The following is a 15,274-nucleotide window of genomic DNA, read 5'->3' on the forward strand; positions in this document are numbered from 1 at the left end:
AGTGACACAGGAGTGGTCAGCATTTCATTAAATTAGTTCCGTTTAATTATTAATCCAGATTTTTTTCTAAATGAATATTTTTATTTGGGTTTTTTTCACAACACTAAGATTTTGACACTCTCTAACTTGAAAGTCTAGTTGCCATTTTATACATATCTTTCATAATTTATGTCACTTAGCCATAAGTAGATACACACACACACACACACACACACACACACACACACACACACACACACACACACACACACACACACACACACACACACACACACACACACACACACACACACACCTTTTGGCTAGTGTATCTGCATGACAGGTTGTGTGTACTTCAGTTTGTCGCTCATGTTTCCTCCCCTCCGTTGTGTTCTTCCACTTGCTCAGAGTTTCTACATTGATCTGCCTCTGTTTGTGTGTGTTTTTGGTGTGTGTCTGTGTGTGTGTGTCTGTGTGTGTGTGTCTGCATGTCCTGTATGCTTCGTCAGCCTGCAGTCAGCTGATAAAGACACAGTGCCAGCTCAGCTGTTTTCTGCCTGCCTGCCTCCCTGGCGTCTGCAGCTCCGGGCATTAACCTCCCCCCTTCTCCTCCTCTTCCAGTTATGTTCACCCACTCATTCATCTTGATTATGCCCTCTCCTCCCACCTGCCCTCAGACTAACCCCCCCCCCCCCCCCCCCCCCTGCCATCTCCCACATTACCTCGTAACTCAATTCCCATCATCGGTCTCCTCTATTGACACTCTGCTGCTCCCGAACCCTCGACACACCTTCCTCCACCTTGAAGTCTTATGTTGATATCAAAACTCAAAACATCACATTGTTAGACAATACCCAGACTGTCACATGCTTTGTTAGGAGATGAACATTCTGGTTGGGAAAACAGTCTCAGCCTGAAAATAGGCTAAGCCAAACTTAACCTGAGCAAACCTCAACCTTCAGTCGGCTGGAAAAAGAAAAAAATCTAATTTTGCTTCTTGAATAAAATGAGCAAAACAATATCGTGTTGCACTTGCAAGCATGTTTAATCTGTTTTAGTAGCCTGTTATTAACTTTGATAATACCGCTGTGACAGACTTAATGGCTGATGAGGAGCGTCATGCCGGGCTGAGTGATTGCAGAGTGATACATATGTCTGCATACGACTCGTTGATTTCTTTATTGCAACAGGAAATCTGATTATCTGGGACATCTCTGCTATGTTTGTGCGTGTCAGAGCCCATGTCCACATGTGTGTCTCATCCTACTTAATCTGGCAGCTGATGACCTTTGTAGTTTGGATTCACCACCCACCACTACACACACCACTACACACACCACTACACACACGCACACTAAATAACCAGTCAGTGTTTAAATTGATTGTGCATTAGCGCTGGTGATAAACTGTGATAGCACGGTGCACTTGTTTGCCCATCATTTGACTCATATGCTTCCTCATTTAGACAAACTTACATCTGTACATACACACATTGTTGACCTGCAGGTTGAACCTGGAAATAGCTCTGGTTATGAATTTTAATAACCTCGCCTTCAATTTCCGATTTTGATAGGCTTTTGAATGGACAGCTTTAAAATCATTCTGGGCTTCATGTTTAAGTACAGAACAGTGTTATGTTAGATATACGCGCACAAGCTATGGCAGCAAAGCATAGGTTGTAAAAAAAAAAAAATCCCTTAACTACAAGAACAAAGGCACGTACACATAACATGACCTCAAACAGGCTCAGCCAAAGTATGGGCATTCCTGTGTGTGTGTGTGTGTGTGTGTGTGTGTGTGTGTGTGTGTGTGTGTGTGTGTGTGTGTGTGTGTGTGTGTGTGTGTGTGTGTGTGTGTGTGTGTGTGTGTGATGTAATGCTTTGGTAGTGTTGTGTCCTTGGGAGTAGGAGCTTTTCAGAGATTACATTAGTGAGAGTAAAGTTGGACTCTGGAACCCGTGTCTACACTGTAAAAAATAAAGTCCTTTGTTGTGAGCCATTTGATTTAGTGCCATGTGCCTTCATAAGTAATTCAACTTGTCAATCATGTGCATGTTTGTAATGCAAATTAAGTATTTATTTCAAAACCACTTCAAGGCTTCATTTCTTTTCCCTGAAAGCTGTTGAATTTCAATCGAACCAGGTGGAATTTCATCCGTTGATTTGCACAAAGTGAAGTAAATACTTTAAAGATAAATAGAGAACACAAGCAGGTCCGGTTTTTCTTTTAACGGTAGTTTGTTTGCTCAGTAAAGAGGTCATGTTTGTAGCACAGGAGGAGGGGGAAGACAAGTGTTTAAGTGGTGTGTAATGCTGCTCTCAAGTTCAGGATGTGGTTTAGCATCTTATCTTCTGTCATTATCTGCAGGCAATCAATGATTGTTAATGTTACAAGTTACTTTTGAGATCCTCGTCTGCCCTGGTCTTGCGCTGCAGGGGTCAAAAGCCCCGTGTTGTTGTGCTGGTTTAAGAAGTAGATCATTTAGGAATGACAGATTCTTGCACGGTCAGCATTCATTGTGCTGGTAGAAAATGATCCGTCTCACTACTAGAGTTATATTTAACATTCCCTGGAAACACACACGCATGCACGAACATGCACCACAAGTATCAGAACCTGAGAATATCTAGTAATTACTGCCGTCTGCATGCTCCAACACATCGGTTGTGGAAATTTAATTTGTGTGTGTGTGCAATAATCTATTCTTAGCCATGTCTTTGTCATCCATGTAGCCTCGGAGGGCTTAGGGATATTTACGTAAGAGAGGGAGGGATGGGCCACACAGTTCACCAGCCCAGAGGTCCTCACACACACACACACGCGCACACACACACACACACACACACACACACACACACACACACACACACACACACACACACACACACACACACACAGATCTTGTGACCCCAGCTTTCTTGATGGCACTGACCACGCTCCCACAATGCCTTGCAGCAGCTGAACAACCATACACATCTCACACGTTTCAACATAAACCAACAAGACGTTCAGTGACTCAGAACTGAAGCCTTTTTTTCTCTCCCTTTCACTCCATCAAAGACCGTCTTCTTTCCGCTGACATATCCTGCCTATGACACCATACGTCAGCTCTCCTCTGCTATCTTATTTATGATCTCCGTTCAGATGTAAGCACATGAAATGAAGACTTTTTTTCCCCTCCCTCTCCCTCTCGTAGGTCTGACGTTGTGGTGCTTTGCTTCTCTTTGGCTAATCCCAATTCCCTGCGCCACGTACGCACCATGTGGTTCCCGGAGATCAAGCACTTTTGTCCCCGGACGCCCATCATTCTGGTTGGCTGCCAGCTGGATCTGCGCTACGCCGACCTGGATGCAGTAAACCGTGCACGACGACCCCTGGCCAAGTGAGACGCTTTCTTCATCATTAATTTTTGGCATTTTTTTGACTTGCTTTGTATAAATTGCATAACGGAAACTCAACTTCCTGCTTCCGTTCTACTAGAACACTGTTATCTTTAACGTCGTCACCTCTTCCTGTCCCACAGACCCATCAAACCTACCGACATCCTTCCTCCAGAGAGAGGCCACGAGGTCGCAAAGGAACTCGGGATTCCTTACTACGAGACCAGCATTGTTGCCCAGTTTGGAGTCAAAGATGTCTTTGACAATGCCATCCGAGCCGCCCTCATCTCCCGCCGGCACCTTCAGTTCTGGAAGTCCCACCTGAAGAAGGTCCAGAGGCCCCTCCTCCAGGCACCCTTCCTGCCTCCTCGCCCGCCTCGCCCCATTGTAGGCATTCCAGACCCCCCTCCCACTGACGGCGAGGGCCCCGATTCCCTTTTCAGCCAGCCACTGTGTACGGATGTTCTTTTCCTTCTGCACGGTGGTGCCACTCGCGTTTTTGCACACAAAGTATATCTGGCCACTTCCTGCTCCAAGTTCTATGACCTCTTCACCCTTGATCTCGGTGCGTCGTGCATGGGGCCGCGGGGGGAGGAACAGGAGGGCAAGGACAACATGGAGAGCGGGGAGGAAGAGGAGCAGAGCAGGAGAGGAGCCAAGGAGCAAGCTGGGCGCACTAAGAGCCTGGACATCGACAAAGACGGGGTCGACGGAGGAGTGCGGGGCCTGAATCGACCCCAACTGCTCCAGCAGGGCTCTTTAAGGACTTCCCAGAGCGATAATGCGCTCCCCTCTCGAGCCCACTACTCCCTGGGACCTCTGGGAACCGGCCGAGCACTTTTAGGATGGGGCCGGGGGTTCCTGAGTGTGTGCCTGGAGCATGTGGACGATCCCAGGACTGGACGACCACGCCTCATGACCGTGGTAGTCATGGACGAGCTTATCCAGGAAGAACCGTTCAAGGTGATTTACTTAAAAGCAATGTGATTACTCAACTCAAATCTGTTGGTGTAAATATTAGAAATGTTCTGCATCATTACTGCAGGCCACGAGTTGTTGGTACAGTCGTTCCTAAGCTGTGTGTTCTCAATTTGTTCTGGTTTCAGGCGGTGCTTCAGTACCTGTACACGGGAAGTCTGGACGAGGGCCGAGGGGATCTGATGCAGGTGGCAACCATCGCAGAGCTGCTCGAGGTGTTTGACCTGCGGATGATGGTGGCCAATGTCCTCAACAGAGAGAGCTTCATGAACCAGGAGATCACCAAGGCCTTCCACGTCCGCAGAGCCAACCGCATCAAGGAGAGTCTCAACAAAGGGACCTTTGCTGGTAAACCGCTGTGCCAAACCATTCACCGCCTCAATACTTTGAATAGCATTGGTTTCATTGTAGATGTTATCCACATATGCATCAAGTAGGCCTTTGTCTGTAGGTGTGTGGGTGTGAGAGTGTGAGTAGTGGAGGATTAGGAAAAGCTGAGGAGGAGAATGTCCAAGAAAGAATTTGCTAGTTTCCAGCATTCTCTTTGTCTCTTGAAATGTATACTCTGTGTACATCATATATGTGCATACTATGGAATATTTTCTGCATTTTGTATGTTTTTGTTAACCTGATTCCTGAAGTCCTTTTTTAAAGTCATCAAGTGATTTGATGACTGTCTGCTCGGCTGTCTTGTGTTCATTCTTGTGCGCTCCCTGAGTCTTGTCTTTGTGTCTTGTGTTGTCTGTCTCCCCGAGCCTCCATGTATGCATGTTGTCACCGTATCACAGACATCAGCTGTCTCTGAACAAAGCCTGTCGCTCATTCACTTCTTTCTATCATTTCTTTGTTGTCTTTGTGATTATCACAACAGGAATCTTCCTTTAAAAAAATGCTTATCTGTTGATAAATGAGGCAGGAACACGTGTTTAATCAGATCTGCTTAATCCCAGTTATTATTCAGGGATCGAATTAAAGATAGATGTCAGATTTAGTTTATTATAACACTATTACACCAACATAGTTGCTCCCTATCGACACTTTCTCTTCCAAAGCTTTAGTCACACAGGATTTACTCCGTGACCTACTACCCTGCTCTCCTTCCCTTACTCTGTGTCAAAGGCTGTTCTGTCCTTCTGTCAATTTATCTCTCTGTCTGTCTACCTGTGTCTCTGTGTCTGTGTGTGTCTGTCTGTCTGTCCGGCCTCCTGCCTACCTGTGTGTGTGTGTGTGTCTGGGCGTCTGCCTTGTCTGTCTTTCCCCCTCTGTAGCTTGGGCTTCTGTGGCACTCCACGAGATGAATGCTCTTTTCCCGTCCCGGTTTTAGATGTGGTGTTCCGGCTGGACGACGGCTGCCTCCCGGCCCACAAGCCCCTGCTCATCTCCAGCTGTAGCTGGATGGCCGCCATGTTCCGCGGCTCTTTCATGGAAAGCTACATCGAGGAGGTCAGTTCAGACACACTGGGAAGGAGTATACCTTTTACGTTTTATTTAAGCGTCCTAAATCCCAGAATAGTCCCTCTTTTGAGGTCAGCGTTCTCCACGCGGTGGGTCTGGTTACTTCAGGTGTGCTCCCTCTCACCTGAGGTTCAGCTGCTGCTCGCTCGATGCTCCTCCTCCTCCTGAAATGGACATGACCTAATCGGAGAGGAAGTTCATGTCTCCGTCTGTCTTTAAGTTGCCGCTCTCCGGACTGTGTTGCAGAACCAGATCCTCCGGGGTATGATTACATTCAAGGTCAGCGGGGTTCGGTTACATAGATTCAGGCCCTCAGAAGGATTGGAGGTAATCAGAGAGAGACACGCAAGGAATATAATGTGCATTCAGTTTAGGTGCAAAAGTTGTCGAAGAGATGCTTGAATAAACCTCAAGCATTTAGTCTTTATTCCAGAACACACCGGGTGAGTGAGTGTGAAAAAAGCCATTATTATTGTAGACGCTGGTGAAAACAGGACATCAGCATCACTGAACGGGCACAGTGTTTGCTGCTGGTGGGCTGCCGGTGTCTATGGTTACTCTAAATGCTTCATGTTAGTGACTATTGTGGCATTGTTTATGGCATGGAGCTGGCACAGCATAGGAGGCAGGTGCACCAGAGACAAAAACTCAAAGACCGACCGCACAATGAAGCTGTCAGCTCCTGTGTTTAGGAGCAACAGTGTGTTTACCGTATATTTACATGTAAATGTATTTTATGCTGGTAAAAAGCTTTGCAGTGATACATTTGGGTTTTTTTTTATATGTGATTGGCAACCTGCAGTTACCAGATCGCTGCTGGCTTTGAAACTTCCTTCCTTCCTCCTCAAACAAGCAAATATGTGAAGTATTACCATGCCATTGACTGACTAAATATCATGTTCACTTTGAGGCACACATCTTCACAGATAAATGCTAGTTTTTTAGATAAATGTGAAGGTGTTCTATGTGGATCCTTTCACAGATGGCTCTATAATAATGTTCTGGTTAGCACTTGTGCATTTCTGAAAAGCAAGGCCATCAGTCGTAGTTAAAAAAAGGTTTGATCCATAGTGTAGTAGTCAAGTATATTATACAAACCCTGAGTGTGTCATGTACACCCCTGGATTATGTTCTCGCTGTGTGGTTTTGTGTGAGCTGCATCCCAGTGGAGACATACCGGCGAGGAAGTCTGTCACACTCCCGGAAAAAAAACGGAACCAACCTTTTTCCCTGTAGAGGAAGAATGACGTCAACGTGTCATACTCTCTGAAACATTACAGTTTATCTGCTGTGGCGGATGTGTGACTCACTACTTTTCTCTCACCCACACTTTCAATACCATTGAGGGTTTTTTTAAAAACCCTCGAGGACTGATATATCTAATTTAAACCCCGTTTTGGTTTCCGTCTTATTATTAGATTTGGTCATTGTTTTTCACGCTGAGCCTAAGACGACTAAACTGAGTTCTGGGATAAAAGAACACATGTCAGTACAGCTGATGTGTCTTAACCATAAATGTCCCGTTACTGTGGAAGTGTCCACTCATTAATGCTTCCTGGCCCCAGCTGGGGCTTCAAGCACCAGGGACCACCCTTGTCTTGGTGTAACGAGAGGTCGCGCCAAGCTGACATTCTCTTAATTGGCCGTGGTCGTGGCAGTTAAAGAGTGTCTCAGTGGGTTCGCTGGGAGAGCTCCTGGAGGGGGCAGGTCAGCCCCTCCGTCGTTTACCTCCCTTCCAGCCTTCCAGGACTTAGACTGCATCACTTGCTCCTGACTTGCTGTTTGTCTGACTCTCTGTAATTAGGCTCGTAAAAAGGTCTTTTCATGCATTGATGTAGATAACTACCTAGTGATATAGTGGGCTACACTGGATAGCAGCATGCTTCTCAGGTTACGTCTTACTGATGGTATGGCGACATCTAGCGGCCATTACTGGGGATTGTTTTCTTTTTTTATCCCAATGTCTGGAGTGGTTCAGTCATCATTAATAATGATAATAATAATGAGAAGAATAATTAAGTGTTTAGTACATTTGCAGCCATGTTCTATATTGATATATTATTTTAGTTAATTAATGGTATATTCTGCAATGCACGGCCTTAGGAGGACATTGATAGTCTTAGTGTCTCGTCCATGAGACGGGTCTGACAGCAGGGTTGTCTGTGTGTGCATTGGGTCTTTAGCGTTAGCCATATTGCTCACATCACTCGGCCCCAGACAGCGCTTTCATCTGAGCCTCCATCAAAGAGAATGCTAACGGCTCAGCATGTCCTCTGCCCTTTACCTCCAAATACCCACTGCCTCGCTTTAATTGATATTACTATCTACTTTTTTTGCACCCCGCCCCATTTCTGGCCGTTACACCAGCACACATGAACGTGTCAGCTTATTATTTTTAAACGCTTATGTCCATTTATTTCCACATTGACTTTCAGTCCTTCATCATTCATGTTTTTTTCTTGGTCTGGTCATTTTCCAGGTATCCATTCCTGACACCAGTACAGCCTGTATGCACGGGGTGTTGGAGTTCCTGTACTGCGGTCTGCTGACACCCTGTCCTGGTCTGGAGCCCATGGAGCTTATTATTCTCGCCAACCGCCTGTGTCTGCCACGCCTTGTCGCCCTCACAGGTAAAGACTCTCTCTTAGAAACGCTTGTCTTTTTCTGCCTGACTGCCAGACAGGCTAAGAATGTGTGACTGGGAGATAGAAATGTCAGTGTTGAATGTAAATATTGACAAGATTGTGTGCATTTGTGCATCTTCAGAACAGCACGCTGTGGATGAGCTCCTCTATTTGGCAGCGAAAGGAGGCGACATTGATGGACAAGTGTTGGGTTACCTCGAGCTTGCACAGGTCTGTCCTTTTTAAATACTTGATTTCTATATTAAGTTATGTAATATTGTCTCTCTTATCACATTTTAAGGCCTCTTCTTTCACAGTTGTTAAAAGTTTCCCCTCTGTCTTTCCTTTTGCAGTTCCACAATGCCAAGCAACTATCAGCTTGGTGTCTCCATCACATCTGCACTAATTATAACAGCATCTGCCGAAAGTTTCCCAAAGACATGAAGGTCATGTCTCCAGGTACAAACATCTCACAGAATCATCGCAAACCGATTCCACACATGCAGCTCTGTGAAACTCCTACAAAATTAGCTTTGCAGTGCTCAAGTTTTCTGGGTTAAACACACTACTTAGGAATTATAGCAGGTTGTGACCTTTTGAACGGCAAGCATTTGGCTGGGCTGGTTGTTTTTAACTGGAAAAACACATGCAAGGAAGCTAAAAAAAATAGTGGTAGGAGAAACACATGAGCGCATCGTGAGCTGTTTAAAAAAACAAACATCTGTCTTGCACCTTCCATCCTCATGTTTCATGAAAGTGAGACTAAATTTAAGACAAATGTTATAAAAGTAGGTTGTAATGTGAGCTGCAACACTTTGATCTCACGGGTTAAATGGGTAATTGTAATAATCTTACGTGATCTCACCTCATTCACTTGTCCTCACACGTTTATATTGTTGTCAGTTGGTTCCTTGTGCCACCTTTTTAATGGCATTATTATTCCACAATTATAGTGTAATTTGATTCTTCCTGTTTTTTTGCACTCTTTCCTAATAGTCCATTTTCACAGTGCATATCTGAAATGGCACCTGCAATCTTTTTTTGAAATGTTCCATCTTTTTGAATCCCCTTCTCTTTACATATCTTTGTCCCCTTTCTCGTAGAAAACCAGAGGCACTTTGAGAAGCAGCGCTGGCCTCCCGTGTGGTTCCTGAAGGAGGAGGACCGCTATCTGCGCTCTCAGAAGGAGCGCGAGCGCGAGGAGGAGATCCTGCGCAAGCAGCACACCAAACGGGGCTGGTGTTTCTGGAGACACCCGTCCTCCTCTCCGCACGTCTCCTAAAAAGGGGGGGTTTCATCCACTGACTCCTGCATCCAGACCTGGGTCGCCCTCACCCGCGCTAACTAACCCTCCTGTAACGCATACGGAGGAGGGTGGCTTTGAACCCTCTTATCAGCGGAGAAATGACTCTTCAGTGCTACTACGCCTGAATGTCAGCATGTTTGGGAGGAATGTATGTGCCTCTTTATAATTGTGGGTGACTTCATGAGTGCACTTTGTTATGCCTGTGTGACAAGTGTGGACTTAAGTGAAGATTCTGTGCGTGGATGTGTGAGTGTGTGTTTGGCACGATTGAGTGATGCTCCTGTGTTTGAGTGCTTCCCAGACTCCCCGATCTATAAGGGCCTGCAGCATTACAGTGCAGCCCATCGTCCCCTCCACCAGAGCTCTGTCCCCCACCCCCACCCCTACCAGCACTCGCAGTGTCCCAGCCTTTGAGTGATTGGGCTGGGAGCAAGGGCTCTATATCTCTCTCAGTCTCCTTCCTTCACATTGACCTTAATGACTATCACACACTGACCACTGCTGCTCCTCTCAGGGAGCGTACCTCTGCCTTCACTTCTGCATAGACTGTTAGCTTGCACACTCAGCCCCGTGCAAGATACCCCCCCTCTCTAAAACCAGCACTGGATTCCCAGGAACTGACACTTCACAACATCCTTATTATTTTGATAATTTTTGACCTCTTACATATTTTTTTTGCGCCTTTTTAGGACACTCTTATCAGGGGAAATGGTGCAAACTACTCCCAGGAAGTGTTGATTGCCGTTGCCCGGCGATGGGACTGTTAATCTAGAGCCCGTGTTTGGGAGCAAGGGCAACCTTAAATCCGTTCAGGAGGCTTGGTCATTGCTATTAGCCTCCAGTCAAGTAGTGAAGTAGTCCTCGGTGTCGATCATCCACCCCTGCCGCCTCCCACCCCCCCTCCTCCTGCACACCACACGTGCAAAACACGAGCTCTCCTTGAGGAGTTGGACTCGCTGCACCTCAGAGACATTCGAAGTGACTCTATAGCAACGATGGGGGTAAAGAGGGCTAGCCTTACTCGATACCTCTGCCACTGATGGATGCAGTATTTAAAGAGATGCGCTCGTTAACGTCCATAAACCACTCGGTTGCATTAAAGCACCTCAGCCAGCCTGCCTTTACACCCCTACACCACTAGGGGCAGCACTGCTCAGGGTCCCGGCACTAACCTTCACACTTACTAATATTAGTTTTTGTGCCTGTGATCGCTTTACTCTAGTTAAAGTTATTAAGATCAGTATGCAGTGTTAGGAGAACGCTAAAGCTCAGTGTTAAAAACAGACTGTACCTAACTATTGAGTTTCACCTAATTCTGAATACCAAAGCTGTGATTCTATTTGATCTCCTTATCTCCTCACTTTCTTTATTTCTCCTCCCCTGCTTCCTGTGTTGGCCAGAGGGGATGATGGAGAAAAGAGGAAGTAGAGATGAAGGAGGCAGTATAGATGTAATTGAATCCCTCCTCGTGGTGGCGTTTTCGGTCTGCGGTGTGGGGAGAAAAGTGTCACTGCTGGACATTGCCTTCCATTCCTCTTGCTGGAATTGAAAATGGTGCTTCAGACACGATAAGACAGTGTCCACATGAACACACAAGCGTTTTTATATTCACCGTCTGTCCAGCTGTTAAGTGTTTACCTGCGATGACCAGATTATTGACCAGAATATTAAGGATGGTATTCAAATTTGACATTTTTTTTTTTTTTAAACTTACATTCTTCTTCTCCATATTAAGCAAACAGTCTGTAGGAGGTTATAGGTCAGATTATAGAATGTGTCGATTTTTTTTTTTGCTTTTACTTTGTCTTTTAACTGCTTTTGAATTCAAAAACAGTGTGATGTGTTACGCTTCCTCGTAAGCCAGGAAAATAATATTATACTTCAGATTGAATTTGCAATCGTGAGCGTCGTCTCAAAGGATTTGCTATATTAACCGCGTACGAGAGGAAATCTGACTTTCTCGTTAAGGGTGCTAATTTCCTCGGGCTTTAGCACTGAATGTGAAAACGAGACTTTGCGGTGATGAATTTCTTTTTAGCACGTCGTTCTATTTGTGGGATGGCGTCCCACCACCTTTCCCCAGTCATCCGTAGGAGATAGATGGGAACGTGTGAGACCTGTGGAGCGTCGCGCCGTCCTCCATGGGAGGCGTGTTAAAGTCATTGTCGGCTACCGAAATAGACAGGATCTCACGAGACCCGGGTGAGAATTGAGCTGATTCCTCCCTGAAAAGTGGAGGAAGTGGAGTAAAAGTGAACAAGTCTCAGTCGGCATTACGTGCAACCTCATGTCATTTGGAATCACTCCACGGATGTTTCTCATCCCAGTGAGGGGCTTTGAGGATTTAGAAATGAGGAGCAAGCTGGGGGGGGAGTGTTTCCCTGGACTCCCATTGCCTCCCCATAGAAGGGAGTTAGATTTGTTATTGGTGGTTGGTATGACTCTCGGTCCGTGTGCCTTATCGCTGGACAAAACTAAAGACTAGATTGAGATTTTAGCAACGTCTTCGCTCAGCGCTGCAGACCGGTTCTGCAGCGGTCGCCGTGATGGATACGGTAGCCGATGGTCATGATAATGTTAGAATGGATTTGCTTTCTTGAGGGGATTATTGAGCTCATGTGGAGAATCGTTAGGCCTGCTGCTTGTTTTTATACAGACAAACAGCCTTAAATTAAGCTCTTCATAGAGTCTAGTTTGGTCTAATCAATGGCCTTGGAGATAGAATGCTTTCTAGAGTGGTCATATATTTGGATGTAGAAGGACTCTCCACTGATCAGGTGATTGAGAGGTAGTAATGAAATAACTAACAGGTTGATTCCTGTCCTGCAACTTTAAAACCACTGACTTTGAGAAAGCAAAGCTTTTTAAGGAGCACTGGCTGGCCTGTGTGCTAGGAGACTGCAACCACTTTTTGTGGTTAACTTGCATGGTGGCCTAACTTCGTCATTATAATGACACTTGGTGTTGGAATGCACTTTCTTTCTTCTTCTTTTTTTTTTTTTGGTCTATGACTGTACTTTTCTGTGCTTAGCATGACTTGTTTCATATGTAAGATTGTTTCTTAAACCTGATGATTGTAGCACGATGTTTTTCACCCAAGTCTTTCAGACATTTTCCCCACAACGTGTTCAGTGAGGAGCTGAATGACATGGCTTCTTGTTGGATGTCCTCGTTGGCACTGAGCCCCACAGTAGCTCCCTTCTTGCTATGTGGCTTTATGCACAACTCAGTTTTACTTCATGAACGCAGCACAGCTCCAGGTAGCATCACTAATTATACAACTTTAATATATATATATAATATGCTGGGACGTCTGCTTCAGAAACGGATGGAGAGGATCTGCAGCAGTCCTCTGTATGTTGATACTGTAGCTACTACAATCAATTTTTAAGACATTTGATAAGATAAAATCATAAATTCAATTAAAATCAAGTAGTTTACATATTTAAAAAAGGCCAAGCGTAGACAGAGGCTTCTGTATACGGCAACATTTCATATGGGTCTGGATCCTATCCTATTAAATTATATTCTTTAGGTTTAAAACATATTATACATGCTCGTTATAATATTTATTAGAATATTTTAATAAATTCACGCCAACTTGACTTTTCTCAAATTATTTTAGAAAATGTTGAGAATTTCTCCGATACGAGAAATGCAAAGATTTAACTTTGTTTTATTCAGCCTTCAATATTTGCAACACACTGATCCCCGTAACAGGCCAAAGTCCCATTCTGCTAAACGTTGTGTTATTTAACCGGATTGTCACTTATCACATCCTTTTTATTGTCACATTCTCCTCCTTTATTGAGGCGGAGCTTTTCTTCCTTCTGAGCAGGCCTGACCTTCCTTTCTAAATGTGAGGCCTAGTGAGTGAGAGGACACCTTGTTTGTAGTCCTCGGTGTCTCCTTTCCTGTGCCTTCAGTGAAATCTCACGCTTTTTTGGCTCCGAACAGGCTGGCGACACCACATCTGCTGCCTCCTGGGCTCAGAATCAAGTCAATCTCGCCTAGAAATACACCCGTGTGAGCACAGATATAACAGTAGGCAGCTTTCTTTAATGTACAGTATCTCAGCCTATTTCCTGGCTGTTTGGATCACAGTGCTAACTTCCAATGATAACCCAGATGTGGAGCTTTACAAGTTCAGTATGTAACGCAATCTATGCTGAAGCAACTTAAATTATGAAATGACCAAGAGACCCAGCAAACCAGCAGTTTCAAAATAATGTTTTGCACTCTTTCAGGTGCCTGCACTTTCTATTATGTAGCCTAATACAACTTTTTGATAAGTGTATACTAAGTCTTTATAGTTATCAGTTTTCATGATCAAAATTAAAATTTCTTATTCCTTTACAGTTTCTCGTGATCGCTTTCTCTCTAAGCCAAATCCAATAGTATAACATATTGCTTCCACTATTTTAGCTGCAGTGTACGATGTTGCAGTCATGCATAAATGTCGGTCTAAGTTGGGGAACAGCATCTGTGGACTTCTGGTTGTATTAAAGGCAGATATTAGCTGTGACAACTATATATATATTATGCTTTAATGAGGATAGTTGTAATCCAAAGTACAGTACAGTGTTGTTAATTTGAGTCCCAGCTGGAATTAACCTGCTCACCACACTGTATCTACAGTATTTACTAAACATACATACATAGGATTGTATGCACAGCGAGGCCCAGGACAGGGGTGTTTATATAGACATGCATAGCGGGATTAACCCCTGGTCTATATTGTTATTTTTAAGTGGCTCTTATAAACTGTATAGTATTGTTATGCACTTTTGTTTCCATTGGCGCATATAAGTTGTATTAACATTTATTGCTCATGTTATGTGTGTTACAATAAAAGGCAAAAGAAAGAGCACACCACACTCACAAACCATCAAGGGCTTTCAAGAAAAATATACAACAATCAGAATGTTTTGCTGTCTTTGCAAAAAAAATGTTTTGAAACTAAAAATTTGTAATATTTTTGAACCACTGTGATTTGTACAAAATTTGAAAAAAAAACAAGTAGAAAAAAAAATGTTTTTCCTTTTTTTTTTTTTTTGCCATTTCAGTATTTTGATGTTTGACATGGATTTTATTAAAACTGTTAATCTTTTGAACTCGCCTCATGTGTTTGTTATTGTGTTTTTCTGTCGAATTAAACAATCAATGTTGCAAAGAGAAGATCATCTAGGTTAAAATCACTAAAGAGAAAAATAGTAAGAAAAGTATTTTGTAAAGTGAGATTATGTTAGATTTATGGCTTCTGTCAACAAGTCTCAAGAGTGAGAAGGAACAGCTGATTCCATTCTTTCCTTTTCTCAACCCTTTGTCTCACTCAATGCATGTAAACTTACACTAACTGCAAGTTGGATGCAACTGTGCCACCTAGTGGATAAAAACTGCAACAACCTTTCTATGTGAGACGACTGGAATAGTTTGATCAAATCTAAATGTGATGCCTCAGATAAGTCAACGCAGACAATCTTTTTTATAAAAAACAAACAAACCGGTATCATACATAATCGAAGGTAAGCATTGAAATCCTGTGTCCAGCA

General features: G+C 44.2%; 2 protein-coding genes across 4 annotated transcripts in view; one reads left to right on the plus strand and one right to left on the minus strand.

The window, feature by feature from the left end:
• The window catches only part of rhobtb4 (Rho related BTB domain containing 4), a 36,330-nt gene extending 21,494 nt beyond the window's left edge, over positions 1 to 14,836 (plus strand). For all 3 annotated transcript variants that reach the window (XM_084024960.1, XM_084024961.1, XM_084024959.1), the window contains 8 exons: positions 3,176 to 3,361; positions 3,503 to 4,322; positions 4,466 to 4,685; positions 5,662 to 5,780; positions 8,272 to 8,422; positions 8,559 to 8,647; positions 8,770 to 8,875; positions 9,520 to 14,836. In XM_084024960.1, the coding sequence (XP_083881086.1) occupies positions 3,176 to 3,361; positions 3,503 to 4,322; positions 4,466 to 4,685; positions 5,662 to 5,780; positions 8,272 to 8,422; positions 8,559 to 8,647; positions 8,770 to 8,875; positions 9,520 to 9,698 (1,870 nt within the window). In that variant the 3' untranslated portion in view covers positions 9,699 to 14,836. The remainder of the gene's footprint in view (positions 1 to 3,175; positions 3,362 to 3,502; positions 4,323 to 4,465; positions 4,686 to 5,661; positions 5,781 to 8,271; positions 8,423 to 8,558; positions 8,648 to 8,769; positions 8,876 to 9,519) is intronic.
• Positions 1 to 15,274, minus strand: part of LOC311023251 (ras GTPase-activating protein 1-like) — a 389,455-nt gene that overhangs the window by 3,229 nt on the left and 370,952 nt on the right. The gene's annotated exons all lie outside the window — the stretch shown is intronic.

Source organism: Eutrigla gurnardus, assembly GCF_963514095.1.
Source record: "Eutrigla gurnardus genome assembly, chromosome: 13".
In the NCBI taxonomy this organism is placed as follows: domain Eukaryota; kingdom Metazoa; phylum Chordata; class Actinopteri; order Perciformes; family Triglidae; genus Eutrigla; species Eutrigla gurnardus.